The 27,121-nt window shown below is 56.0% G+C and overlaps 13 protein-coding genes across 13 annotated transcripts; 10 read left to right on the plus strand and 3 right to left on the minus strand.

The window, feature by feature from the left end:
• Positions 1-178: 178 nt before the first annotated feature.
• C7974DRAFT_15650 (transcriptional regulator of RNA polII, SAGA, subunit-domain-containing protein) lies at positions 179-2,069 on the plus strand. The gene is made up of 2 exons (XM_046135881.1): positions 179-886; positions 980-2,069. Exons 1-2 carry the CDS (start codon positions 262-264, stop codon positions 1,705-1,707), a joined length of 1,353 nt encoding a protein of 450 aa, XP_046002904.1. The 5' UTR covers positions 179-261; the 3' UTR covers positions 1,708-2,069.
• C7974DRAFT_15740 (uncharacterized protein) lies at positions 2,070-3,895 on the minus strand. Its single transcript, XM_046135893.1, has one exon. It carries the CDS (start codon positions 3,427-3,429, stop codon positions 2,431-2,433), a length of 999 nt encoding a protein of 332 aa, XP_046002905.1. The 5' UTR covers positions 3,430-3,895; the 3' UTR covers positions 2,070-2,430.
• A 522-nt stretch (positions 3,896-4,417) lies between these two features.
• On the plus strand, positions 4,418-6,717 carry C7974DRAFT_15653 (6-phosphogluconate dehydrogenase-like protein). Its single transcript, XM_046135882.1, has 6 exons — positions 4,418-4,694; positions 4,749-4,777; positions 4,828-4,866; positions 4,917-4,948; positions 5,000-5,331; positions 5,380-6,717. Exons 1-6 carry the CDS (start codon positions 4,653-4,655, stop codon positions 6,382-6,384), a joined length of 1,479 nt encoding a protein of 492 aa, XP_046002906.1. The 5' UTR covers positions 4,418-4,652; the 3' UTR covers positions 6,385-6,717.
• C7974DRAFT_15654 (anticodon-binding domain-containing protein) lies at positions 6,718-7,866 on the plus strand. Its single transcript, XM_046135883.1, has 3 exons — positions 6,718-7,042; positions 7,117-7,494; positions 7,553-7,866. Exons 1-3 carry the CDS (start codon positions 6,918-6,920, stop codon positions 7,734-7,736), a joined length of 687 nt encoding a protein of 228 aa, XP_046002907.1. The 5' UTR covers positions 6,718-6,917; the 3' UTR covers positions 7,737-7,866.
• Positions 7,867-8,468: 602 nt separating this feature from the next.
• On the plus strand, positions 8,469-9,449 carry C7974DRAFT_298684 (heterokaryon incompatibility protein-domain-containing protein; the record flags this gene model as incomplete). Its single annotated transcript, XM_046137706.1, has 1 exon — positions 8,469-9,449. A coding segment is annotated over one exon (981 nt), but the record flags the coding sequence as incomplete, so codon positions are not given.
• A 387-nt stretch (positions 9,450-9,836) lies between these two features.
• C7974DRAFT_297060 (ankyrin repeat protein) lies at positions 9,837-10,106 on the plus strand (the record flags this gene model as incomplete). The annotated part of the gene is made up of 1 exon (XM_046137690.1): positions 9,837-10,106. A coding segment is annotated over one exon (270 nt), but the record flags the coding sequence as incomplete, so codon positions are not given.
• Positions 10,107-10,885: 779 nt separating this feature from the next.
• On the minus strand, positions 10,886-12,772 carry C7974DRAFT_383025 (DUF1688 domain-containing protein). Its single transcript, XM_046140727.1, has 4 exons — positions 12,289-12,772; positions 11,914-12,238; positions 11,689-11,862; positions 10,886-11,635 (listed from the first exon to the last, which is right to left on the minus strand). The coding sequence occupies exons 1-4, from the start codon at positions 12,442-12,444 to the stop codon at positions 11,010-11,012; spliced, it is 1,281 nt and encodes a 426-aa protein (XP_046002910.1). The 5' UTR covers positions 12,445-12,772; the 3' UTR covers positions 10,886-11,009.
• A 594-nt stretch (positions 12,773-13,366) lies between these two features.
• C7974DRAFT_371307 (uncharacterized protein) lies at positions 13,367-15,448 on the plus strand (the record flags this gene model as incomplete). Its single annotated transcript, XM_046140010.1, has 2 exons — positions 13,367-15,005; positions 15,069-15,448. 2 exons carry the CDS (start codon positions 13,367-13,369, stop codon positions 15,446-15,448), a joined length of 2,019 nt encoding a protein of 672 aa, XP_046002911.1.
• A 1,769-nt stretch (positions 15,449-17,217) lies between these two features.
• C7974DRAFT_15887 (Rho GTPase activation protein) lies at positions 17,218-19,993 on the plus strand. The gene is made up of 4 exons (XM_046135914.1): positions 17,218-17,522; positions 17,577-17,710; positions 17,760-18,008; positions 18,054-19,993. The coding sequence occupies exons 1-4, from the start codon at positions 17,315-17,317 to the stop codon at positions 19,863-19,865; spliced, it is 2,403 nt and encodes an 800-aa protein (XP_046002912.1). The 5' UTR covers positions 17,218-17,314; the 3' UTR covers positions 19,866-19,993.
• On the plus strand, positions 19,994-20,450 carry C7974DRAFT_15852 (uncharacterized protein). The gene has a single exon (XM_046135907.1). The coding sequence runs from the start codon at positions 20,121-20,123 to the stop codon at positions 20,412-20,414; it is 294 nt and encodes a 97-aa protein (XP_046002913.1). The 5' UTR covers positions 19,994-20,120; the 3' UTR covers positions 20,415-20,450.
• A 551-nt stretch (positions 20,451-21,001) lies between these two features.
• Positions 21,002-21,587, plus strand: C7974DRAFT_383038 (uncharacterized protein). Its single transcript, XM_046140728.1, has 3 exons — positions 21,002-21,024; positions 21,105-21,212; positions 21,261-21,587. Exons 1-3 carry the CDS (start codon positions 21,021-21,023, stop codon positions 21,377-21,379), a joined length of 231 nt encoding a protein of 76 aa, XP_046002914.1. The 5' UTR covers positions 21,002-21,020; the 3' UTR covers positions 21,380-21,587.
• Positions 21,572-22,936, plus strand: C7974DRAFT_419695 (uncharacterized protein). Its single transcript, XM_046144217.1, has one exon. It carries the CDS (start codon positions 21,947-21,949, stop codon positions 22,715-22,717), a length of 771 nt encoding a protein of 256 aa, XP_046002915.1. The 5' UTR covers positions 21,572-21,946; the 3' UTR covers positions 22,718-22,936.
• Positions 22,937-23,358: 422 nt separating this feature from the next.
• Positions 23,359-26,419, minus strand: C7974DRAFT_467843 (heterokaryon incompatibility protein-domain-containing protein). Its single transcript, XM_046146371.1, has one exon. It carries the CDS (start codon positions 26,282-26,284, stop codon positions 23,435-23,437), a length of 2,850 nt encoding a protein of 949 aa, XP_046002916.1. The 5' UTR covers positions 26,285-26,419; the 3' UTR covers positions 23,359-23,434.
• Between the last annotated feature and the right edge of the window lie 702 nt (positions 26,420-27,121).

The raw sequence follows: 27,121 nt of genomic DNA on the forward strand, positions 1-27,121 counted from the left end.
TTTCATCAGCGCACGCCCACATCATCGTCTATGTGCCTGGTCTTCATCATCAGGCTAACCAGGTAGCTTTCGCGATCCGTTTGGAGCCCTCATAGCTCGTGCAGCCCCTGCTCTCACAACTGCGCACGCTTGGGCTCTCCACTCGCGACCACCAGCTCTCCGCAGGCATCACGCGCTCTCGGCCCGCAAACACGTCCCTGACTGCAACAACGACGACATCGCCAGCCATTGCGCGCACCCAACTTTTCAATCAACGCCAAGATGGCGACAATCCAGCCAAATGACACGGATATGTCTAATACAGGCACTCTGCCCTTCTCCAGCATCCCCGACCTCGACCCTCCTCTTACGCTCAAGAAGTCTACTGCCGAACGCAGACCACGTATCGATGTCGAGCCCCTTTATTCGGCCGTAAAAGGCGCAATAAACGATACCGATTGGACAACTTATAAGACAAGTTTGACGCAATTCCTCCTCGGCAACCTCAATCAGGAGGAATTGAGCTTCAAGCTGGGCAAGATACTCAATACTCTTGCACTAGAGCATGCACACAATACGCTGGTCGCCGCGATCTACGCGAACATATGGCGCGACGTGCCTGAGGCTGGTATCGCCAGCTGGGTGTCGAGTACAGACAAGCCATCAAGCAGTACAGTCAAGGGGCAAGGGGATGAGAGCGAGAAGAGACTGAAATATGAGGTTATGCAATTGTCAAGGAGGGAGAGGAAGAGGCTGAAGACTATACCTGCGGCAGAGACTGTGTCTGTGGGAGGGCAGGACGGAGCAGCGGCCGGCGCATTAGGCCCCGTAAACGAGCTGATTGAGATGAAGAGAGGGAAACAGCCGGAGGTTGGTCCAGTGGGCCCAGCGGGCGGTTACAAGACGAGTAAGTCAGCACTCTCTGTCCTACGTCCACGTTTCCTGGACAACTCCCTGGCCATTCGTTGCGCAAGTCTATGGCACTGACCGTACATTGCAGACTGGGACATCGAGATTCGAAAGCGCTACACTGCGCCCCTATTCAGCGAAACCCACGAATTCCCTACCGCCTCCTCCATATCCGCGCGCCTCCTCCCCTCATGCTACGAATTCGGGCTCCCCCAGGGCCACAGCCCCGACTGCCCCGACCTCATGAACCTCGCGACCGAGACCTTCATCAAAGAAGCCCTAGTCTCCTTCCTCGGCAAAGTCGCCACCAATGGCGACGGCTACGTGCGCACCGGGGCCTTCAAGAAGCGCGTCGAGAAAGAAGAAGCTCTGGCCGACCGCGGCGAGCTGACCCGCGACGCCAAAGGCGACCTGCCCGTCGAGCAGGAGGAGCGCCGCAAGCGCAAACTGCTTTGCATGGAGGACCTGCGCCTCGCGCTGCAGCTCGGCGACGGATATCTGGGCCAGGCGCCCATCATCGCGGGCAACATCATCAACGCCTCGTTCCTTGATGTACCGGGCATCGAGGACGTGTATCCCGCGCCGCAGAAGAAGCGGGACAGGCCGAATGGTATTGTTAATGGTGTGGGGCAGGACAAGAGTGGGCTGGCGAGGTGGCTGGGCGAGGGCATCACGGTGGATTTCAAGACTGCGGGCGACACGGATCGGATGCAGATCGATGGGGACGATGAGATGGCGCACTGGAACGGCGGGAGTGTGGGCGATGTAGCGGATTTGGACGGCGCGCTGGACGACGTGCTGAACTTGGGGGATATGTGAGCGTTGGGACGCTGGCGCGGCGCGGTTGCGCTTTGCGGCGTCGGCTTTGTGCTTTGCGCGTTGCGTTTCGCGCTGCGCTATTTGGACTACGGGCCATGCTTTGTGGCCTTGGCTCTTGTTTTGTATGCTGCATGGGACGGAGTCTAGCATTTTCGGTTGGCGTACGGGCCGTGGACGATACCCTTTGGGACGGAGTGTTGATCTTGGTTATGTGCGATTCAATGCACTGTGGGCGCTCGGTTGGTACGAGTATAGATGGGGACGATAATGTACTTGTTAGGCAGTGCAAAATTCTGGTACACATTCATTGGTGGTTCTTTTGATCTGTTTTTCCTACTCTCTGGCGTCCTTCGCAATGTCGAATCATCGCGTTGGCCAGACTCACGTTCCTCCACGAACTAGTTTGTGAATGCGAAATACTCATATTGTTTGAGAAGTAGTTTTATTTCACTGGATAATATTAGGATGCGCCGAACCCTCTCTAGTCTATCCCGACTTATACTTACAACAAATTCTCTCCATAACTTGCGCATCACAGACCTCCCGGTCACGACGAATCACGAACTCCTGCTGGCGCCGCAACGCAGCCTTGCTCTGTCTCTGTTAGTCCTCGCCACGGCAATCTTGCTAGACTCGCATGCCTCGAAGCAGTAGCTTGGTCAGGCCTCCTGAGCGTATTTTCCCAATTTATAGTAAGAACGTCCTCCACGCGAAGCTCGCAGCTCATCCGAGAACTCGGGGGCCGCTCTGCTTGCCCTTCTTCTGCACGCCTCGCGGGATGAACGGCAGCGTAGCCGTCATCGCCGGGGCAGCGGTGACCGTATTCGGCTTATTCCCGCCACCGTTCTTGTTCTTGTTGAACTTGCCGTTCTGGCCGTGTTTGCCGTGCTTGTCCTCTTTCTTCGTAACCGCCTTGACCTCGGAAGTTGCTCGCTTGATCAGTACGGGGTGGCTGCCGATGTACTTGCCGTTCATCTCTTTGGCGGCGCGGAAGTAGTCGTCGGTGTCGGAGAAGCTGACGAAGCCGTAGCTCTTGCTCTTCGTAGAGCGCTTGTCGCGCACAACGCGGGCTTTAGACAGGGAAGGGTATTTTGAGAAGGCCTTCAGAAGCGAATCGTCTGTAACTTCGCCGGCAAGGTTGCCAATGAAGAGTCGCGGGTGCAGTGGGTTCCACTCAAGCAAAGTCTCGTCCTCCCAGTTCTTGCCGCCGCCCTCTCGAACGACGGTCTTCTTCTTGCCGTCAGGAGCTCCTTTCTCGGTGTCTGTTGAGGGCTGAGCCAGGCCGGTATTAGGAATACCACTCTTCCTAGCGTTCGCGTCATCTCTGCTGTACGCGCTGTTCCACTCAGCTATGCGCGCCTCTTCTTCAGGGTCATATGTGCCACTCGCACCACGATTCATTGAGGCAGTTGGTGGGAATGACGCAGCTGGTGCAGCAGCGGCATACGCTGGATACGCATAGCTGTTGTAAGCATTGCTCGACTGGTAAGCGGGAGCTTGATAAGGAGCGCTCACAGTTGCTTGCGGATACATAGTTGGTCCAGCAGACACCTGTGGCGGCGCGTGCGCTACCACCGAGCGAGGTGTGAATCCAGCAAACATCGGCGAGTTTGCCTGTGGGTTTGCGCCTACATTGCCTGATCGTGAGGGCGGCGCCGAGTATGTCGATGGAGGCGGTCGCGCAGGAAGAGAGTGGTGTGGCAGCAGGTTATTGTTTGCCATGGTGAATACGTGAAAGGCGAGCAAACGATCTAGTTGGACGGTTTGATAGGTTGCGCGACTCAGTGAAGCTGCTGTGTCGACTGCCGGCCGGGAAGGGTTTGTGAAGACGGCGATTATTTCGAGGGCCTGTCACGCGCAAAGCAAGGCTTACTTAGGGTTGGTGACGTGCGGCGGATGCTCGCTCAGCAGCTGTGGGGAGCCAAGCGCTTGGACCGTGGGGTGTGCGAAGGCTGGTGAAAGGGTGTGGGTCTCTTGTTGTGGTTAATGCCGCACTTGTTGCGCAGACTTCTAATGAGGCTGAGTTGCAGAAGCGGTGCTGACTAAGGATGCAGGCTGATGAGTCTTTCCTAACGCATCCGGGCCACCACGGTGCAACGCCCGGTCCAGGTCCCGTCGGCCTTTGAGCGATGTAGAGTGGGATGGCGGGCCGGGCGCGATGGCAATGAGTAATTACGACCGGTCTGCGTTGTCTCACTGATTTGTTGAGCTCTGTGGTGTCAAACGGTAGCCAGGACTTGGCAATAACAGTTCACGTGACTGTTTGTCGCCGGCCGCACCTGCCCCAGAATCCACGCCAGGTACTGGAAACACGCTCAAGCTGCTACGCAGCATGCACCGTTGATTGAATCTTACATACGCGTGGTGACGTGTGATCATCGATGCTGCAACCGTGCAGCCATCTCTGAGTATTAACGGCCAGCCATCGGCGGACTTAGTGGCTGTTCAACAACCCCTGTCCGGTGATGCCCCTCTTTCCGTTGGCTGTTCTTAGGGCTGAGATAGATGGAGGGGCAACAACGGCACCAACAGCACTGTGTATCAGAAGACTGCCAGAGCTTTTTCCGCGGATGGGTGCCGGAGGAATAGTTGCACAAATAACAGACGGCGAAATTAAGCCTTGATACGATGTTTGTGTCGAAACGTCGGTGCAATGGCCGCGGCCGAAGCCATGCTATTCTTGCAGGCACATCGCCCAGTTGACATCACGTCCGCCCCACCCCACGCCGCCAGTGCGCTACCACATCCAGTTCCACTTGCTTCCGGCTCGGAGACGCAGAATCTACTTATTCCAAACAACCCCCACCACATCTCACCACTTGTCCTTCATCTACCCTCAATTGCTTTGAATCGTTGCGCGCCAGGTCGTTGCAGCTTTACCCCGCAATCAGTCTTCAGACAACCCTCACTACACACATCACCTTCACAACACCCAGATTGCAATCATGTCTGAGGCCGTCGGTGACTTCGGTTTGATCGGTTTGGCCGTAAGTGCTCTCTAGGGAAAGCATGGAGAATAGCTGCTCACAAATGCCGTCCAGGTCATGGGTCAGAACCTGATCCTCAACGCGTAAGCATTGCACAGCTCAGTCATCTACCTCAACAGCTAACAGCGAGCAGTGCTGACCATGGTTTCACCGTTGTTGCTTTCAACCGAACGTAGGAAGCTCTTCGACACTGCATACGAGCGGAAACTGACACACCTGTAGCGTCGCTAAGGTTGACCGTTTCTTGGCCGATGGTAAGGCCGACGCGCAATTGAGAGACCGAGCTTGACACTGACGACGAACAGAGGCTAAGGGCAAGTCCATTGTCGGTGCTCACTCCATCAAGGAGTTCTGCGCCAAGCTCAAGAAGCCCCGCCGCATGATGCTCCTCGTCATGGCTGGAAAGCCTGTTGACGACTTCATCGAGCTCCTCCTGACCGAGGGTGGCATCGAGGAGGGTGACATCATCATCGACGGTGGTAACTCTCACTACCCCGACACAAACCGCCGTACCAAGTACCTCGCCTCGAAGGGTATCCGCTTCGTCGGTTCCGGTGTCTCCGGTGGTGAGGAGGGTGCCCGCTACGGCCCCTCCATCATGCCCGGTGGTAACGAGGAGGCCTGGCCTTACATCAAGGTAGGAGAGGTGCCAAATTTGCAGAGAACATATTTAACGCGATAATAGGACGTCCTCCAGTCCATCTCCGCCAAGTCTGACGGCGAGGCCTGCTGCCAGTGGGTCGGTGACGAGGGTGCTGGTCACTACGTCAAGATGGTCCACAATGGTATCGAGTACGGTGACATGCAGCTGATTTGCGAGGCCTACGACATCATGAAGCGCGGTCTCGGCCTTAGCAACAAGGAGATTGGTGATGTTTTCACAAAGTGGAACACTGGTGTCCTTGACTCTTTCCTGATCGAAATCACCCGCGATATCATGTACAAGAACGACGACGATGGTGTCGCCATTGTCGAGAAGATCATGGACTCTGCTGGCCAGAAGGGTACCGGCAAGTGGACTGCCATCAACGCTCTTGACCTTGGCATGCCCGTCACTCTCATCGGAGAGGCCGTCTTTGCCCGCTGCTTGTCCTCGCTCAAGTCTGAGCGTGGCCGCGCGGCTGGTCTCCTCCAGGGACCCAGCCCCAACTTCACTGGCGACAAGCAGGAGTTCATCGACAACCTCGAGCAGGCCCTTTACGCCTCCAAGATCATCTCGTATGCTCAGGGTTTCATGCTGATCCAGAACGCCGCCAAGGAGTACGGCTGGAAGCTCAACAAGCCCGAGATTGCCCTCATGTGGCGTGGTGGATGCATCATCCGCTCTGTCTTCTTGAAGGACATCACCAAGGCCTACCGTGCCAACCCCGACCTCGAGAACCTGCTCTTCGACGACTTCTTCAACAAGGCCATCCACAAGGCTCAGTCCGGCTGGAGAGACACCGTTTCCAAGGGTGCTCTCTGGGGTATCCCCACACCCGCTTTCAGCACCGCTCTCAGCTTCTACGACGGTTACCGCGCCAAGGACCTGCCCGCCAACCTGTTGCAGGCACAGCGTGATTACTTCGGTGCCCACACCTTCCGCATCAAGCCCGAATACGCCAACGAGACATACAAGGAGGGCCAGGACATCCACGTCAACTGGACAGGAAGGGGTGGAAACATCTCTGCCTCTACTTACAACGCTTAATTTGATAACTATACCAGGAGTGATAGAGGAAAGCACGGCGCTGCTTGCGATTTGGGCATGAAAACGATGGATACGATGTAAATGACAGCTCGAATCCAGAATGAAATCGATTTGCGTGTATGACACCACCATCTCTTGCCGTGCCAATTACCTGACACTCTGCAATGACAAACATTACGCTGAGTTAGAGACTGACCCCGTGCTCGTGCAACATTGGATGTTGTCCCAGCCTTGGCAGGGTAACGGCCGCCAAAGCGCACCAGGAACACAAACACCGGCACGCGCTGCAGGTCCCCGCGCTTGCACTCCACCTCTGTGCTTGCTTGCGTGCACACCAGTGCCGTCTTCTTCTTGTCGCTCCTTTGCGTTTCCTTTTGCGCATTGCTCGCTCTTTGGAGCCTGAACTGTCTGTGCTTTAACAAGCAACTCCGTGGTTGACTGTGCGGAACACACGGTGGGGCTGCGACCCATCATCCCGGCGCACAGCAGTCGCGAGGGACCCAGGAGGATTGGTGGAGCTTTCGGAAACAATCATGGCAGACAGCAAACGCCAGAGTATGGTAGGAAAGGTTGCGACGCCCAACCTGAAGGCTGGCGGAGTTGCCAGCAAGGATGTTGGTGATGCCGATTCGAACTTATACAAGGCCGTAGGGTCACGGTACGCTCCCCTTGCTTGAGCGATATAGCTTCAGTGCGTGATTGAACTATCGCAACAGGACTGACAGTGCATAGCATCAAGATCACATGCGCGCCCAATAACAACGTCCTCGAAGGCACTCTCTTCACGGCCTGCAACACCACGAACGCTATCGCCATCAACACAGCTCCTGCGCCGCCAAACCCCTCCGCCTCGCTCTCCTCCCAGCCCGGCGACTACCACATCATCCCCTTCGCACACATACTATCTTTCGAGATCATTGGCCTCGGTGAACGAGCGCGAGAGCCCGCCGCTGGGTTCGATGGCGCAATCCCAAGCATTGCGAAGGTCGACATGGCAGCGTTGATGGCACGAGAGGAACAGACAATCCGCGAAATGAAGAAGAAGGATGCGCAGAAGGGCAAAGGCGTTAGCGGAGACGCTCAGGAGATATTCGACTATCTCGCTAGGACGTACGTTGTTTCGGCACCCGCAGCCGGTTCGAACCATGCGCTGACTACATGATTACAGGCTCCCAACAAGATGGGCAAATGACCAGATCGTCGTTAACGACGCGGTCCTTGTGCAGCCTCCATACACATTGGACAGTGTCCGGGCGCCAGCTGGCAAGGAACAGAGCGTGATCCAGGTGAAGAAGATCCTCGAGCGTCACTTCCAGAAGAAGGCTACAGCCACGCCTCGCAAAGGCGGCTAAGAAAGCCTCGAACGAAGGATGCAGCAAAGGCGAGCTAGCAACCAAATGACTTGCACGTCTGCTTGCAACTTCGGGGGGGTTGTAAGAACACATTTAATCTCTTAGTGCACGGACAGTAGGCACCAGAATGAAGGCTGTCGTGATGGCAGGAATGCAGGCAATCTCCAGAATACTTGCGGATACGTCCAACAGTATCACCAGGAACAAATCTCGAAACACGAATATCACAAATGAAGTTCAAACATGATGTTGCCAGTACTTAATCGCAGACCCGCGCCCTCACTAAGATGACCTTCCAGATACAGGATAGAGATCTACTTTCAAAGGACTTCGCACTCGGCCAACAATGGTGCAGGGTTGCAACTGACATGTGCTCAGCCTCGCAGCGCAAGAGCGAGGTGCGTCGGCTGTGTCGCTACTGGTTGGGCAAGAGCGCACCGCTCAGCCAGCGCATGTTATAAGACGAGCCTTCCCTCCTGTCGACCTGGCCTTGTAACCACTTTGTGCGAAATCTCGAAGTCATATAGCATCTCGGTTACGTGTGTTACCTCTGCTGTAGCTTTATGGTGACTTTGCTACCGGCTTCGGGTACGTATAGGCGGCTTCAGAGGCGCTTAGTGAGAGATCGTAGCTAACATAGAATTCAGGGCTGCAAACTAGATTTCTGTGCTTCTTATATGCAACACCACTCGTCGGCGGTGAACTAAAGGGTACGGCTGGTTTGTCATCGCCATGACCAATACGTTCGTGTACGAAGAGCTAGACCTCGAGAGCCGATCCTTTCGTCTCATCCGACTCTGTAGAGGAGATGAGGGTCCGACAGAGTGCGAGCTCCTGCATGCCTATGTCGGCGACGACAACGATGGTATGGAATACGAGGCTCTGTCATACACATGGGGAGACCTTGCCAAGCCATGCAATATCAAAGTCAACGGCCAGGTGATGCACATTACCAAGAATCTGTCTGAAGTTCTCGAGCACTTGCGTCTCGAGCACGAAGACCGCTTTCTGTGGATCGACGCTCTATGCATCAATCAAGACGACTACAAAGAGAGAGGCCATCAGGTACGACAGATGGCATCTATCTACGAACGAGCTAGACAAGTCATCTTTTGGTTAGGCACAGCTACCGTGGAAACGAACCGTGCCTTCCACCTCATGCAACTGTTCGGAAATGAGATGCTCAATCATCCTTGCAATAATTGGCAGCCAAGTGACGAGCGCTGGCAGTTTTTGTGGTCGAACGTACTGCTACAGGTGCAGAAGGACACCTGGGTTGATGAAGTCATATATCGAGCCGATTTTATGACTTTACTGTTTAGAGATTGGTTTGAAAGAATCTGGATCATACAAGAAGTGGTCAAAGCACGATCAGCAAGGGTTGCTTGCGGTACAGAATCAGTTTCTGCGCGTGTCTTTGCACTTTTCCCAGAAGTATTGAAGATTCGACCACTAGAACGATGTCAGGCCGTGCTGGACATAATGCCAGGGCCCTCCCGCAAATTCTCCTGGTGGTTAGTAAACCAAGACCTGGAGACTCTACTGCGCAAATTCCAAAGTAGTAAGGCATCTGACCCTAGGGACATGGTGTATGCGCTGCTCGGCATCTGCTCAAACGCACACGGCGCACACGCCCCAAATCCTGACTACACCAAGACTTTGCAAGAACTGATTCATATCACTATAGCCTTCTTGCTAAGACTACAGGATGTGGGGATCTCTTCAAGTTGCTTGCCTGAATGGGACTTGCCACATTACTTTGCCACATTCGATCGTCTGGACGAGCTGCGCTACGACATCATCGCCGTTGCGTTCGGCGAATCGACAGGCGAGACAGATTTTTTGGTCAGACATCAATTTTCAAAGATCGAGTTTCTTGATCGTCCCTGGAGAATGAAAAAACACGTGAGACATCGCCTACCTGCCTATAAAGGGTGGGGTCTGTTGTTGGATACTGACCAGACGAGCATCGAAACTCTGAACGACCTCACGAAGCAGGGAACCATACTTTCACCACTAGCATGGGCAGCTCAAAGCGGTAACGCAGGCATAGTTGAACACCTCCTAACTCGCGGTATAGTCGATGAACAGTTTGCCTCGTCTGGAAATACAGCTCTAGGTTTGGCAGCAAAACAAGGCAACGAAAACGTTGCACAAATGCTGCTTGACCGACAAGACGTATTTGTCAACTCGAGAAATCACCGGGGCCAGACACCACTACATCTAGCTGTTTTGAACAACCACAGCTCAATAGCAAGATTGCTGCTCAAGACCGGAATGGCAGACATTAATGCACAGGATGTATACGGGCAAACACCACTTGTAGCTGCTGCGAAGCAGATACACACGTCAACAATGGAGATACTACTATCGTCTAGTGATATTGACCTCAATGCAAGCGATAGGAAGGGTCTGACGCCACTCGGAGCAGCTGTTGCCAAAGAAAATATGAAGTTGACAGAAGCGCTACTCCAGCTTAGTCGCGTCAATGTCAACGTTCATGATCAGTCTGGCAATACTCCATTTTCAGTTGCTGTACAGTACAAGTACACATCAACTATGAGAAAGTTACTCGCGCATAAGGTTGACGTCAACCCACAAAACCTTTATAAGCTTACGCCACCTCGAGTAGCCATCAGACGTGGTCACCCGCCTGTCGGACATCCGTTGATACAGGCGTTGCGCCGCAGCCATACGGGTATAGTCAAGATCTTGCTCAAAAGTGAACGCGTGAAGCTGCAGTCTATCGACTTGCCGTTGATGATAGAGCTGTCGCACAATTTGGCGCAAGATCCCGAGATCGACGGCTTGGTGGAAGCATTCGTGAGGAGGATGAATGCGGCTCAGGAGGTGGATACTACGGATCAGGTACACGATTGGGCTAGAACATAAGTTACTTGCGGGACTGAACTCGGCGTTGTGATAAGGAGTTGTGTATCCAGATGTCAGGGGGATTTCAATTCTACACTTTGATGCCATCATGTAGAATGACAAATGCCATATCAAATATCTGACGTCCTAAGACAACGGAATTGGTATAGCGAGCTCGTGGAATATTGAACACGAAAATGACTTGTTATAAACCTTCCGGTACAGATCTGTGCTACAAAAATGAGACAGTGCCGCGCAGACAGCTTGTCTAACAAGTCACTCAGAAGAATTCAGAACGCAGCGTCATCAGTTACAATATGAGTGCAGGCAAATGCTTGTGGATTTCACTATATGTCTGGCATCTTCCGACACTCAAACGCAACTGCCATATACTCTTCCTCTTTAGAACACAGTCCCATCACTTTGAATAATAATCGGACTCGACTTCGTCTCCGGCCTCAACTTCGCCGCCACCTCCCTCCCCGACTTCCACGTCCCCGCCTCCAGCAACTGCGCCATACTCAACTGCGCGCCCCCCATGCGCTCCAAAATCATCGGATACAGCTTGTCAATCAGCACAAGCGTCATCGCGCGCCACTCAACCACGACATCATCCCCCGCCGCAAACGACGGCAGCCCCGCGCCCGACGCCGCCAGCCCGGCCTCCAGCGTCCCCGCCTTCAGCGCCAGCACCCCCATGTCCACGAACAGCCCGCCGTTGCGGTACTCGGGCAGCGCCGTCAGCGCGTCCGCGTTCGCCCACGTCTTGCCCAGGATGCGCGTGAACGGCACCATGAGGGAGTAGGTCAGCCACTGGGTGAGCTTGTGGAAGGGCTGGATGCCGTCCGCGGCGTTGGGGGAGTTGGTTTGGGTGGCGAGGGCGCCCAGCGGCCAGGCGTCGCCGATGGGGGAGCCGTTGATGGTTGTGCGGTCTTGTGGCCAGATGGGGATGAGCAGGGTCTGGAGGAGGTCCCAGAAGGTCAGGATGTCGAGAGTGGAGGAGGTAGTTGCGGAGGCCAGGAGGTAGTCTGTGGGGGGTGTGAGTGAGGGTCGGGGGCGCAGAGGAGCGAGTTCAACGTACCAACGGCGTTTCCTGGGCGGCCGGTTTCGCCGAAGATGTCGGGGTGAGCGAGGAGCGAGTTGCCTAGGCCTCGGAGGAGGTTTGCTCGCGAGTCGACGCCGAGCATGGGGTTGCTTTCTGTGACTTGCAGACCTTTGGCGAGGGCTTCGGTTGTCAATTGAGCCAGGCCCTTGCCTGAATTGGGTTCAGTAGTTGTTTCGAGCAGGGGGGAATGAAGTCATGTACCATCTACAAGCGGGATGCCGGTCTTCTCAGTGGTGTAACCGCCTTCAAGGAACATGTACAGACTGGCCACGGCAATACCCTCACTTCTCTCGTACGATTGCTCCGTTCCGGGCTCGGCATACTTCCAGTGGTCACCTGCGCCGGCATCAAGAAGCACGGATACAAAGAACAGGTCAATCAACCGGCGCGTAAGCTCTGTGTCATCGCAGCCATCTTTCTTCCACAACTCCAGCAATTCAGCAATTCGAGGCACACCGCCCACCTCGAAGTGCTGCCAGCGGCCGTGAGGCGGGATGGTGTCGAACTTGTCTGGGCCGTAGTCACGCTAGTGACAGAGTGAGCTTTGGGAAGCGTGGATGGGCGTGTTCAACAGACCTTGATGACCGAAGTCACGAAGTCCGCAACATCATCCAGCTTATCCTCGTGGACGTCGAAGTGGTTGAGATTTCCGTCCTTTGCGGCCTGCCCCACGATCTTGGCACGATCTCTAATGGCGCCGAGCGAGAGCAGGTACTTGACGGTGGGATCCATAGCGACGTCGGAGGGGTAGCAATCAGTAGTGGGGTTCGGAGCTCAGCAATCAAGGCGTGTTCGTAGTTGAGTGCGAGCAAGTCACAAGAGGCGGCAAAGGTAACAGTCTAGTATTCAAGTGCACATAAAGTTTATAGCTGAGGCTGAGGCAGTGTTGCTCGCGCCGGCTATCTCTGCTTACATGATGGGTACTAGATGCCCAGAAGTGGAAGGCAGCTGGAGTGGTCAGGTGCCACGATCGGGGCTCGGAGGTCGCCGGTGCGACAAACAGCTCAAATCAGAGCCGTTGCCAGCGACGGGAGCTTCGTGACAGAGACACAGCTTCCCGGCGCGTCTGGGGCAGCTTATCAAGGCGTAGGCGACACATTCGCTTGACGGTCTTCATCGGCACATGATTGGCCGAAGCCGCACACTTCCGCACCGCCTCTCCACCACCCACAAGCTTGGGCTCCGAGCACAATGATGCACGCTGTGCTGGCTGACAGGCTAGAGGGCTGCACGTCGCTCGAATTTCTTTGCCCTGCCTGGTTGTTTGTGTGCTCTCCTCGACGCCTATTCGGTGACGTGTAAGACGAACATCACGATTGCTTTCCTTGCTTTGTCCTTCACAGCCCGCTTGCGTTGCACACTGTTTACTCTGCTCGCTTCAGCATGCAAGAAATCGCACACTGCACTACCGTCTATATCCTTCTCCCAGCTACGGCCGGCGCGCACGCCCTAAGCCGTCGTCGACAGCATCAGATCCACTGAGGCAAACGCGTCATTCGTTGGCAGACAGCACACGCGGCAGGCACAACGTGGCATGGTGGGTGATGATCTGCGCCTCGGTGGCTCCTAGCCAACTGTGCCCTCTTGATACTGATCGATGTATGGCGAGATGTAGGCGGACAACGAGGCCCCGTTCGAGGGTACAGCACCCCCAATGCGCCGTCGACCCTCACGTGCCAGAAGCACCGACGATGCCCACTCTGCAGCACCCTCTTCGGCAGGTACCGATGACGGAGGATCGAAGATCTCCAAAAGCAGTCGCCGAAGCCTGAAGAAAGCACCGAAGAGCAGCACAGTCGCCGCTCCAGCACCGATATATGAAGAAGAAGATGCACACTGGGAGGAGGATGATGATGTCGGGCACATGCCGAACCTGGCGCAGGCGCCTGAGGTACATGAGAGCACGCACAGTAGACATGGAAACTTCGCCGCAAGCCGTCGCCATTCCGAGGACAGCACCTCCAGCCGCTTACGGGTCCGTCCAAAGCAGGGTTCTTCGAAACGTGCTGGAAGCTTTGCTAAACACTCAAACTCTTCCCTGGCCTCAATATTTTCTGGCTTGACTCAGCCCAGTACGGCTAGCGAAAGCAACACGACCATCACAGAGAGGTCTGACCGTCGCCGGAAAGACAAATCAACAAAGAGCAACAAGGTAAAGCGTAGCAGACGTTCTGCAGCACCCTCGGTGGCTGATACAGAGGCCACGCAATCCGATGTATTCCAGTTTCTAAGCGAAGATGGGGGACGGGAGACGCAGCTCGATGCACAGAGCGTCCTGGAAGCATCGTCTCCATCTGTCACCTCGTCCGTCGATTCTCGTGCTGATGACAAGTCGTCAGATGCCGGCGAAGGTGCACATGACACTCCGAGGACTTCTCCAACTTCAACAAGGAGATCACTCAGCCATGGCGTGCCCTACTATGGACACTACCAGAATCCATCAGGAAAGCCATTGTATGCGAGCAGCTTCGTCCACGGACCAGGAGATGAACCGGCTGAAGAGAGCGAAGTCTACAGTGATGATGAGAGCGCGTACGACGATGACCATACGCAGCATCCGTCTCAATCCGCGTCGTACTGGAGCCATCCGGCAAATCCGCCTCAACACGCACCTCAGCCTGCGCCGGGTCACGTGCTACAGAGCCCTCAGCCGCACTACAACGTCCCTTACCCCGGTATCATGTCTCCACATATCCAGCCCGCTGTACCGTATGACCCACGGATGTATTCGGGCGCGTCACCAACCAACTTCAGTGCGACAGCAAGCCAAGCATCAGGATGGCCGCCTGCCGCCGCCTTCCCACCACCATTGGCCATCGGGTACCCACCAGGGGCAGCGGCAGCTTATCCGCAACTTTCGCCTGTTGCGAGCCATGCGCCTCCTAATATTATGCAGTCTCCTGTAGCTCCACATGCTGTGGCCGCGCACAACATGGCTATGATCCCTCAGCGTTCCGTCCAGGGTCCCGGCAGTGAGACGTTGATCGGCTATGAGCTGCTGGCACACAAGCTTAGTGAATTCAAGAAAGGTAGAAAGGAGGACGCTGTAGTACCTGCATACCGTAAGTTCGAGGAACTGAACCACCGTGTACTGCTCCACTTGCAAGACGAGATCAGCGAGCTCGAGGATGAACTGCGTCAGCTCGATCAAGAGATCGCCGAAGCATCGCCAGGTGCCCAAACGGGCCACCGCCACCCTGCCTCCCGACGCGGGGATACCCAATTCGGGAATGATGCACACCGGCGAAGGATTGAAGTGCTAGGCCAAGTCTTCTTGAAGCTCAAACAGTACAGTAAGTGCTTACCGCATCAGGCTGCATGTGGCAATTATCGTGGTCCACGCTGACCCGAAGTAGACAAGGCATTGTCTGCGTTCAATGACTTGAAGCATCTTCCATCTGCCAGGTCTTCAGATGTTGAAAAGTACCGAGCGTGGATGAAGCAGCGCAAGCCTATTCACGAGGCAGAGAGTCGCTTCCTCGAGCGCCAGGCCGATCTAGTGACGTTTTCGTCGAAAAGGCACACAAGTGTTGATCAAAGTGCGGGGGCGAGCCACCACACAGCCATGTGGCTGCCCCTGCTGCCGTTTGTGGCCTTTTCGATCGTCCCCAGCTTTCTTGGACGTATGGTTGTGATCGCGCTTATCAGCGCGGCGGGGCTAAGGACGGTCACGACGGCGCCAGAGTTGACGGCAATTATGAGCATCCGCGAGTGGATGTACGCGGCTTCCATGTGAGTGGATTTCCTATTGAATCCCCCGGGCGAATAGACAGCACGGCGCATCGCGGCAAGACTGTGGCTGCTTTGAGCGATTGTTTAGAGGATACCCTGCTGTTTGGAGGATACCCGGCTCGTCTTGTTTGTCCTGAGAGTTCTGACAGGGAAGCTAATGCACGCAGCTATTTCGGGTTGATGTGTGTGCTCGCGGTTCTTGTGCACTGAGCACAGGCTGGGCCCACTAAAAGCATTCCTGGCCGAGTCGGGGCACGGGCGCAATGATCGCCACGCACAGATAAAGTCAATGTCTGAGCTGAGGGTCAGGCACCAGCCACCTGCGAGTGGACGAGGCAGATGGCGAGTTCGTATTCACGCGCTTTCAAACCTAATGAGTTACGATAACAGACTGCATGGCGTCATCTCGTTCGATCTAACGGAGAGATCTGCATTGTTCCTCTAGTGGTTCTCTTTGGCGTTCGGCGTAATCGGAGGAGGGATTTCCATACGAACATGTTCGCCACTTGGCGTTCGCTTGGCCATGTCGTGGGAGCGGGCTGGGATCCACAGCTCGCAGTGCGTGCAGCGCGGGTAGAGCAAGAATGCGGTGCGGAAATGGCAGCCTGTCGAGGATGGACAAGTGGCCTGATGCTGGGCCTGATGCTGGGCCGGGACAGCAAGCGGTCCTCGGTGAATGGCTCGCTGGCAGTGTATATTGTATAGCGCACATGGCCCGGCAATGTACCGCGTTGGACCGCAATGCGCGGCAGTAGCTAGACGGCAGGCGGGTGGCGGTATTGAATGCAATGAAGCTTATCAAGATACAGTGCTCGAATTGCGATAGCCGTCGTCGCCTGGGCGCGATAGGGCCGGGCGCACAGTGAATGGACGGCAGCGCAGGCTCCGGCGCCGTCCTCCTGCAGAGCTGGGCGAGGGGCGGGCCGCGACTGCATTCCATGCCCTCGCACGCACAGGTGGTTGATGCGTCGCCAGCCATAACGCCAGAGTGGAGGTTCAGCCTTTCAGGCTCGGGGCAGGCTGGTCCTGACGTGTGCTAGTCAGGCACCGGCGAGTGACAGTGCGCGCGACCCGCTCGTTAGGCTCGAGGGCCCCCTGAAGAGGAGCACACCTGACCACCCTGACCACCGTTTCAGCAGAGCGGCGGCGGGCGCAGCATGCATGCGAACCCTGCCCTGGCATCCCGGCCCCTCCTGCATCCCCATCTCCAGTTCTGCATCCACGCGCGCTGTTGGCTGCATTGAGCCATCGAGTGTTCTCGCGCGCCCAGCTCGGTGCCATTGCGACTTCCCGCCTGCAGCGACTCCACTCTGCGTGCTCTGCGTTGCGGCCGCGCTGAAACATACGCTGCTCCTGCCCGCCCGCCCACCGCTGGGTCCCTACGCCTTGCGCTTCACGTCCTGAGGCCGTCTGCTCGCCCCGCCCCGTTGGCCAGAGCCCAGAGCCGCGCTGTTCTGGCGTGTCGCAGGCCGCGCCGCATTGTCTGGCCGTCCCCGCACGCCGTCGCGACTTCCTCACGCGCCCTGCCAGCACCCGCACCCGCACCCACCAGCACCACGCATCCGCTCGCCGCCCGTCCGGTTGCCTGCTGACGCCGTCGCACCGCTGCACCGCCAGCCCGCACCGCGCCCGCCCTGACCGCGCCGTGCCCACCGCTGCCCGCGCGCTCCTCCATCCTCCACTGCGCACAGAGAGCCTGCGCCCGCCCTCGCCGTCGTCCACTCCCGCTGCGGCGCCGGAGCCACTGCGACCACACCGTCGCACACGTGCCTGCGTGCCGCCGCCTGGCTGCTGAGCCCCGCGACTTGTGCCACCGCCCTCAGCCTGCCCAGTACACACCTCCCGTCGCCGTCGCCCCGCCAGCACCGCCATGGCCGTCTCCATGCTGCACGCCCCCTCGCGGGCCTCGACCTCGTCGACTACCTCGTCCTTTGTGCCCGTCTCGCGCCAGAACACAATGTCGTCGCACGACGGCTCGCGCTCGGTGCGCCAGTCGAAGCGCTACTCCGTCACCGCGCTGTACCTGTCCATGTCCGCCAAGGACAAGGAGCTCGAGATTGAAGACGAGCTTGCCCGAGGTATGTCCCTGCACGAGCCCGCTGACTGTCTCTGATGTGTCTGACACGTGCCAGCCCAGAAGATCCTGCGCGAGCTGAAGGCGAAGATCTCGTCGCAGTCGAAGAAGAACTTCGTGCTGGAGAAGGACGTGCGCTACCTCGACTCGCGCATCGCGCTGCTGATCCAGAACCGCATGGCGCTGGAGGAGGTATGAGCCAGCCTCGGCATCGCCCCTGCATGTACTGACCACTGCACAGCAAAATGAAGTTGCGAGCCACCTCGAGGATGGTCTCGAACTGCAGGAGGGATCGTTCCCCAACGACGAGAAGACGCAGAAATACGGCAATCTCCTGTTCCTGCTCCAGTCCGAGCCGCGCCACATCGCCCACCTGTGCCGACTGGTCTCAATGGCTGAGATTGACGCGCTGCTCCAGACTGTCATGTTCACAATCTACGGAAACCAGTACGAGAGCCGCGAAGAGCACTTGCTTTTGACCATGTTCCAGGTATGAGCCTTCCTCAGGCTGGCACATAACCGCTAACCTCGACAGTCCGTGCTCACGTACCAATTCGACAACACACCAGACTACAGCTCGCTGCTGCGCGCCAACACACCCGTGTCTCGAATGATGACCACATATACCCGCAGAGGACCCGGCCAGAGCTATCTCAAGGTGGTGTTGCAGGACAGCATCAACTCTCTGATCGAGCTGAAAGACCTGGACCTCGAGATCAACCCGCTCAAAGTGTACGAGAAGATGGTCCTCGAGCTCGAAGAGCAAGGGCAACTGCCAGCAAACCTCCCCAAGGGCGTCACCGCTGAGCAAGCCGCGGAGAACGAGACGGTGCAGCAGATCATCGCGCCCCGTGTGAACATGCTGATGGAGATCGCCAACAACTTTCTCTCCACCATCATCAAAGGCCTCGAGGAGACGCCTTACGGCATTCGCTGGATCTGCAAGCAGATTCGCAGCTTGTCCCGACGAAAGTACCCGGATGCGCAAGACCAGACAATCTGCACGCTGATCGGTGGCTTCTTCTTCCTCCGCTTCATCAATCCGGCGATTGTCACGCCGCGGTCGTACATGCTGATCGACGCAACCCCAGCCGAGAACCCAAAACGCACGCTTACCTACATTGCGAAGATGCTGCAGAATCTGGCCAATAAGCCGTCGTATGCAAAGGAGCCGTACATGGCCAAGCTCCAGCCCTTTGTTCACCAGAACAAGGACCGCATCAACAAGTTCCTCCTCGACCTTTGCGAAGTGCAGGACTTCTACGAGACATTGGAGATGGACAACTACGTGGCGTTGTCAAAGAGGGATCTTGAACTATCCATCACCCTCAACGAAGTCTATGCGACGCATCAACTGTTGGAGAGGCATGCGACGGAGTTGGTAAGCTCGAAGCTTGCGCGAAGGGACGACGCCAAGGACAAGGTTACTGACTTGCTTCAGGCAAGAGACGACAGTTCGCATCTTGGTGTGATTCTCCAGGAGCTTGGGCCAGCACCGGCTCAACTTCCGCGCAAAGAGAACCGAGCTATCAATCTGCCTTTGTTCAGCAAGTGGGAAACCCCGCTTGATGACCTCACTGCGGCGCTCGACATCACCCAAGAAGAGATCTTCTTTATGGAAGCGAAGAGCACATTTGTCATGATTCTGCGTTCGCTACCGCCCAATTCGTCCATCACCCGGAGACCGTTGCGACTGGACAGGATTGCCGAGGCTGCCGCAACAACCAAGAACGACTCGGTTATGGTCAAGAAGGGTATCCGCAGCATGGAGCTGCTGAGCCAGCTGCAAGATCTGGGCGTCATCGACAAAGACGATGGCTTCTCGCTGCTCCGAGACGAAGTCGAGCAGGAGCTGGTCCACCTGGGATCGATGAAAGAAAAGACGATTGATGAGACACGAAAACTCGAGGAGGTGTATCGCACAATCCGCGACCACAACAACTACCTTGTCGGCCAACTGGAGACGTATAAATCCTACCTGCACAACGTCCGAAGCCAGTCTGAAGGCAAGACAAGAAAGCAGCAGAAACACCAGGTGCTGGGGCCGTACAAGTTTACGCACCAGCAGCTGGAGAAGGAAGGCGTCATCCAGAAGAGCAATGTGCCGGAGAATAGACGGGCTAACATCTACTTCAACTTCACCAGCCCGCTGCCGGGGACGTTTGTCATCTCATTACACTACAAGGGCCGCAACCGCGGGCTCCTGGAACTGGATCTGAAGCTGGACGATCTGCTCGAGATGCAGAAGGACAACCAGGAAGACCTTGATCTGGAATACGTGCAGTTCAACGTCACCAAGGTGCTGGTCCTGCTCAACAGGCGGTTCGCGCGAAAGAAGGGATGGTAGACTCGTCTCGTCCCGTCGCGCGAGCTGCCACGAAGACACTATGATACCCCCGGTTTTTGCTATGTTGTCACCGCCGTCTGACGCCCCTTCTTACCGACGCACGTAATCCTTGTCTCTCTACATCTTCACCCACGACTTATTCCTACGGCGCCGCGGAGTTTGCTGGGTTTTGGGCTGGTGCTGGTTGGGATACCCTGAGTGGCGAGGCTGGTTTCGAGGGCGCGCGCTTGCTCTTACCCCCCGACAAGACGCGAGATGTCCACTGCTGGGGCGCTTGGCATGGATAGTGTAGAATTGTCGCTGCTACTGCTACTGCTACTGCTGTCACTGTCATTGTCACTGTCACTGTTACTGTTTATCTCAGCGTTGGACCCCCCCGCCTGGTCTTGTTCTTCGTCCTCGGTTTTTTTTCGTTTTTCGCTTCGAGACGCTCGCTCGCTTGTACGCTTGTTATGGGGTTCTGTGGCTTTGGGAGGTGCGAGGTCGAACGCATGCTTCGGCAGGTCCGATGGGTTAGGTTGGTTGGGGTGCGTGGCATGTACGATATGATGGTTAATCCAATGGAACAGTGATTTGTACCGAATGTTGGAGTGCTTGGTGCCAGACTCTTTGTCCCGTGATCACACCAGTGGTGATGACGAGGCTCCGGCCATACCGCATGTTACGTCAGTGTCGTCCCATGTCAACACCAACCCACGAAGATAACCGTTGAGCCAGGGATGCAGGCACGCAACCCTACAGTACACCATCTGCACCCTCTGATCACCTGCATACCACTCCCGATAAGAGATAACATCATCCAGCATCATCGCACCCGTCACACGCACGCTGCCTAGCGCATTGATCGCCAGGCAGTCGCGCTCTCCGATTGGCCGCCTCGCAGCTTGACTCCCACCTCGACCACGCAACTCCACGATACCTCTCACCACCACTCTCTTAGCAGCCGCCCACTTCACAGTAGTATTTCCTATCCAAATTGCCACCATGTCGTCCTCAATTGCAATCCCCTCGCGCAAGAACAAGCCGCTCGAGCGCGCCAACGCGGGCTCCGTCGGCAGCAGCGCCTCGAGCCCAGCGTCGTACCAGCGCTCGACATACGGGAGCTTCGAGCCAACGAGCCCATCGACCCCGGGCAAGAACCGCAGACCGAGTCTCATGTGTATGTTGACCTGACCATCGCGGTGCTGAGCTCTTATCGGCGCTGTATCGATAAGCGATAAGCCGAGCTAACGCGGACAGCGGCGTCGTTCTCCAAGGCCGAGCACACGGTTGTGAATGTCGGAGACGCCGAGTTTCCGCGCTTGATTACCTGTGTCAAGGCGAGTCAGGGTTTTGACTGGAACCAGGGTATGTGTTGCGAGGCGTGAGTCATTGAGCTGGGCTGACAATGCACAGAGATGTTTCTGCCCAGTTACGCCGATTTCCACTTCGACGACCTCGAGCGCCGCCAGGATCCCGTCGAGGATATTGTGGTGACGGACGAGGAGGTCAAGAACATGTTCCCGTCGTCGTGATGGGTTGTTGGGACGGTCAGGCATCACGAGGGTCAAGGCGTATATACAGTCTAAGGGTACCGTGTATTTAGGGCGTTACATATGGAGGCGCCGGTCTGAGGGTTCGGTCGTACGGCGTTATGGGGGTATTTATGTGTGTTGCGTTCAATTATACAGCATGTCGAATAACAACCCAACAGATGAATCTACAAACAGATGTGCAAACGAACATACGAATTCTTACAAGTGTATTCATAATACAAGCAGGAACATGCACACTACAACCCACATGCCGTGCTCGAGTACAACGCCGCAGCATCTCGGTGCATGACTTAGCCCCACAATTAGCCTCGCTTTAGCGCGCCAGCCGCGCGCAACCGCGCTGATCGCCGCAACCCCAACACCAAAACAAACAACCACCACAGACACCACACCACACCACCACGCGCAGCACGTGCACGCGCAGCAAACACACCCACACCGCGCAAAATCCCACACACAAACGCGCACGCGCTACACCACCACACACCACACCACACCACACCACACCATACACCGCATCCCCCACCACCACCAACACCCGCGAACATGTCCTCCGAGCACCGCAAAATCGACCTCCAGTCCCCCGCCGACCTAACCCACATCGAATCCCTGATCCGCCGCGCCGCAGCCCAGAAGCTCGACCTGCACCTCCCCGCGCAACCCTCCGACGGCGCAGACGATCTGCGCGCGCAGACGGGCGTCCTGGTCGACGCGTTTGTGGACCGGGTGCTGGGCGGCGTGCGGGCGAATGTCGCTGTTAATGGGATTGAGGTTGTGGAGGCTGCGCGGGGAGGGGGGTTTGAGGGCGAAGGGGAGGGGGAGACGATGAGCGGCGTGCAGACTGGGGGTGCAGCACCAGCGGCGGCGGAGGAGTTCGAGCCGTTCGACGAGCGGCTGCGCGCGCGGCTGGCCGAGCATGTGGCGCGGCGCGATCGCCTCGTCAAGGCGGTGTCGGCGCACCGGCGGGCGACGGCGGGCAAGGCTGCGCGCGCGTGGGAGGAGCGGTTTGAGGCTGAGAGTACGGCGCAGGAAGTAGTGGTGCATGCAGCGCGGAATCCGACATTGGATACTACGGCGGACGCGCAGGACCAGATGGAGATGGAAACGCAGAACCCACCACACACACCCCATACACAAGACCCGCTCCGCGCCACCATCCCCCGCGCCGACGAGGTGCAGCGCAACTGGGCGCGTGCGGTCGAGGGGCTGGGCCGGCTGAACCAGGGGCTTCCCGAGACGCGGGCACGGCTGGAGCGGTGTGGGGGGGTTGTCGAGTACTTGGGGGCCGGGTCGGGTGCGGCGTCAGCGTCGTCGTGAGATGCTTGTGCGGAACGACGGAGGGGTGTGAATTTGGCGTTGGGAGTTTCTGGATACCCGGGATTTGCATTATTTGGGGGCCCTGGCTTGGGTGCGTCTACATTGTCTATGAGTCTGGAATCACAGACTGCTATGCCCCTGCTCATCCTCCGCTGCTGCAACACCCCCAAGACCCGTGCCCGCCGTCCCCCCGCACCACGCCGCCGCCCTACTGCGGATCGAACCCGTCGCCCACGCCCTCCGCCTCCACCGCGTACGCGCGCCCCGTGTGCTCGTACCGCGCCACGAAGCGCAGACACGCCACGTGCATCGCCAGCGCCGCCGTGTCGAGATCATACGGGATCAGCACGATGGGATGCTCTTTGTCCTTGTCCTGCTCATCGTAGTCGTACCACTCCGTCTGCGGCGAGTACTTGGTCGGCGCCATGCAGATGACGGGGCCGCGCCAGCGCGCCGCCCACGCGCCGAGCAGCGGGCGCAGACTCTGGTTCGGCGGGGGCGGGGATGACAGGTCGTGGTGCTGCATCCAGAAGGTGCGGTTGTACTGGGCCGACTATAGTATAGTAGGTAACCCACTATACTATAGTTCCCATGTATAATAGATCCTTCTTAGCTAAGATAAACAGCAAGACTGTTTTGTACGTTAATAGTGTTTTGAAGTTATGCACCTTGTCAGGATCTATCTTTCTTGGATAGATCTAGACTAAGAGTTATCAGTCAATCCTCAGCGCCTTGCTCTAAGTCGCCATCCCCATCCAAGAAGCACTCTTCTTCTTCCGGCAAGTTCGGGAGTTCCATACAGAAAGGAAGTTGAGCCAGCAGAAGCTCTCCATATTGCTGCAGGGGAACATCCAAGCTGGGATCTAATTCCAGCAAGGTCTTCAGAAACGGCAGGACGTTATCGTCTACGGTCGTAGCCGCAATCTGCAGCATCTCGGTCGATTCCATGTACACCAGCAGAGACTTCAGGTTCCACAGAACGATCAAGTTGACCAGAAGTTGGTAGCTTTCCGCGCGATGGTCTTGGCTGTTTGATAGCAACTCAGCAGAAATCCCATCTCGAGTGCACCAATGATACCCAACCTGAGAGGATCTGAGATCAGTGTACTGTTCAAAGCTGCGTGCGTTTTGGCAGTGAATGATTCGCTGCAGTAGAGACAAGGGCGGGGCGTCCGCTTCCAGACTGAGTATTGAAGACAAGATATCGTACGCTGTTTGCGTGTCGGCGAGTCGGTCGGAGAACAAACGAGCGCAGAAGTATAGTGTACGCGGGTTTCGGATGCTCGTTTGCAGCTCGGAATATGGCAAAGTCGGTGCTCTGCCTCGACACGCCGATATCAAGGCGTACGCTCTCAAATTGACAGTCGTCATGTCTTCGGAACCATCATATTGAATAGAAGGCCGTGTGAGTAGCGATGCAGCGGAAGTACCGATGTCAGTTGGAGCGGTACCGCTGTGACGGATGACAGCTTTGCTCATGTATTGTGTGATGCCAGACTGCAAGATCGACCCGTGCTCCACCATACGGGGTTGCAGGTGATAGTACAGATCCTCTCCCACGACGAAGTAATCGGCAAGATTGGTGTTGAGTAGCGCTGAGAAGTACGTTTCGAGGTCTGTGTTTGAGGCGTCACTGAAGCGCAAATTGGTCGTCGTGCCACCCTTGTGCAGGTGTGCTTTCAGTCCAATGATGGGCATCAGGTCGAACATGGTGTGGTACGGGTAGCCCTCGCTTCTGAAGTAGTCGAGGATCACCTCGTCAGACGTTTGAGACCCGGTTTGATGGGTCATCATCCAGCGCATATAACGCAGATCCTGGAATAATTCCAATACCCATTTGTACAAGCGAAATCCGCGGATTGCTGAGAACATCCTAAGTATCTCTACTTTGGTCGCAAGATAGGAAGGGAACCCAGGCTTCTCAGACTGTTGTTGGATATGGGCAAAGGTGGTCGGCCTCGCATCAGGGAACATGTCTCGTAGTGAGTCTGGTACGCTGGCCATTATGTTGATAAAATCTTCCATACGGGCAAACTCATCGGGGTGTGCGTTTGTTGCTACACGAGCGTTATCAAGTAGCAGAACATGACCGATGCAGGAACTGGGGTAATGTGGACTCCAGTCCCATACCAGGTTGGCTCTTCTGCAACCATGCCTTAGACACGGAAGCAGATCTTGCCAACCAAACCCTGAGCCCCCCAAGAACTGACCCCAAGCGGCGACAGGTGGCGGTAGGCTTATGAAGATGACATCGAAGTGATCGTCGCAAGCCCGTATCACGCTCGGAGCCGCAGCACCAGCTGCGAGAAACACGATATCGCCGTCCTGAATGCTTTTACACCAGGACTGGATGGCCCAAGTCGCTTTCCATCCAAACGCTCTCCAGGAACCCGATGATGTCGAGAAAGTTCCGTCCGATAGTGAAATACTACCCAACACGTAGCCGTTTAGTGTCATGCAAGCCTGCTTTTGCGTGGGACATGTAACGATCGTTTCAGATCCCAAGATCTGCCTGATAGTAGCAGCCCAGATATCAGTCCACGCCAGTGTGTAGTCTGGCTGCATGGAACCGCGTGATTCAGGACTGCATAAGTTGAGCAAAGCAAAGATCGTATCGCGTTGGTCGGTGGCTCCATGAAGATAGAACCGCTCGATAAGATCACTCAGGGGACGAGCATGGCCGATTTGCCCCCATCCAACGTCGTTGAGCAAATGTGTGCTGAAGGGTCGCCCCAGCGCAGACATGTTCCGAGTCATCATCTCAAGGACAGATGCACTCAGTACCCGACCCTCTTTGCTAGGGCGCCGGTCAATCTTCAGGAGATACTGCACACCGTTTGTGAAAATCGGGCCTGGCATTTCGAAAGCGCCGCATTTCACGACCAAGGCTCGTGCAGTAGCGGCCTCTTGCAGCACCCAAACCCTCGAAAACCACGGAAGGCGAAGCAGGCTGTCGAGCGCTGTGTTCAAAAACTCGTCTGTTGCAACGTGCTCATTTGGGTCACGAGGCCTTTCAGCAGAAACGCGCCACTCATCTCGATCACTACCACCGGACTTCGTAACAGCGGGTGGTTCGAGAAGCACGTCAGCCGCGTTCTCGATGGCGGCGAATAGCTCCCCCGTCTCATAATTACCCTGTGCGAGACCAAGCCAGACCACCACCTGGCCGGCATGAGAGTAAATCTTCGCCATGAAGTTGACCTGGCTTGCACGTTCCTCGAGGTCGTCCTGATTGATGCACACCGCGTCGATCCACAAAGTCCTCGGCAACGCTGGATCTCTGAGTTCTTGGAGAGCATCGTGCAGATTGGACGTAATGGCAAGGTAGCCGTCCACAGTGTCCTGTGTTATGGTGCTGGCCACGTCCGCAACAGAGATTCTCTTTGGATCCGTGGTTTCTCCCCAAACATAAGAAAGTGCCTCGAAGAGTCCCGAGACACGGTCATCGCGGATGGTGTAGTCGATAATTCGGCAACGAATCTCGGTCCCAGGAAGTCCCGGGAGGATCTGTACAAGCCGGATACTGTGCTTGGCGGGCAGAAGCGGTCGGTATGTATATGGCTTCATTATGGGGAAGAGTCGAGATTTACAGGTTGTTCGCTACTACTTATAAATAAGTTAAGAATTGAGTTCTGCTACCTGAAGCTGTGTACGTGCTGGTAGAGCTAGAAAGGGTAATGATGGAGTCGCTGAAATTACAACTAGAGGGCGATTAAGCAGACGCAAAGATCATAACATTAGGAGCACGGGAGCACAGTGATATAAGATAGCAGGCCGTGCAAGGCTAGAAAAGTGCTAGGCTGTTGTGTTGTCTTATCCTTGGTAAAGCGGGGGTAGTATGTAAGATCGTACTTCCAAGTACTCTCAGAAGTGTTATTAAAGTGATCCTTAGGGATAAATACAGTTAGGAAATACAAAGGGAAGGGGAGGTCTGCAACAAGGAGTATAGACACGATCTGTCTGTCTTAAGAGCAAGGGTAATTGTTAAGTAGTTGTTTCCTATTTATATAAGTTACATACTTCTATAGCCTATTAATCTTAGTAGATTAGACTGAAGTTTAAGAATTAATTTCTTTTCAACTTTTAGTGCTGGTGCTGGCCCTAGAAATTCTTGAACTGGTCGCACAGCAACGCGTGTTGGTCGGAGTCCCCAATCTGACAGCCCTTAAAGCAGTACGGCATGTTGTCGCATCCGGCGCACTTGAAGGTCGCGTCGCGACGTTGGGGCATGCACCGCACAACTGCGGATCGGTGGCTGTGCCGCTAAGAATGGTCATCTTGGGACAAGGCTTTATATGGTCCCGCGCGTTTGTTTGCTCCGTGGTTGCCTTGGTGACGATGGTGAGGCGGTGGATTATCGGATGGTTCGAGGTGTGTGAGTTGCGCGGTTGTTGCTTTATATCT

The sequence above is a fragment of the Boeremia exigua genome, assembly GCF_020726555.1.
Source record: "Boeremia exigua strain MPI-SDFR-AT-0100 chromosome Unknown C7974scaffold_1, whole genome shotgun sequence".
NCBI classification, from domain to species: domain Eukaryota; kingdom Fungi; phylum Ascomycota; class Dothideomycetes; order Pleosporales; family Didymellaceae; genus Boeremia; species Boeremia exigua.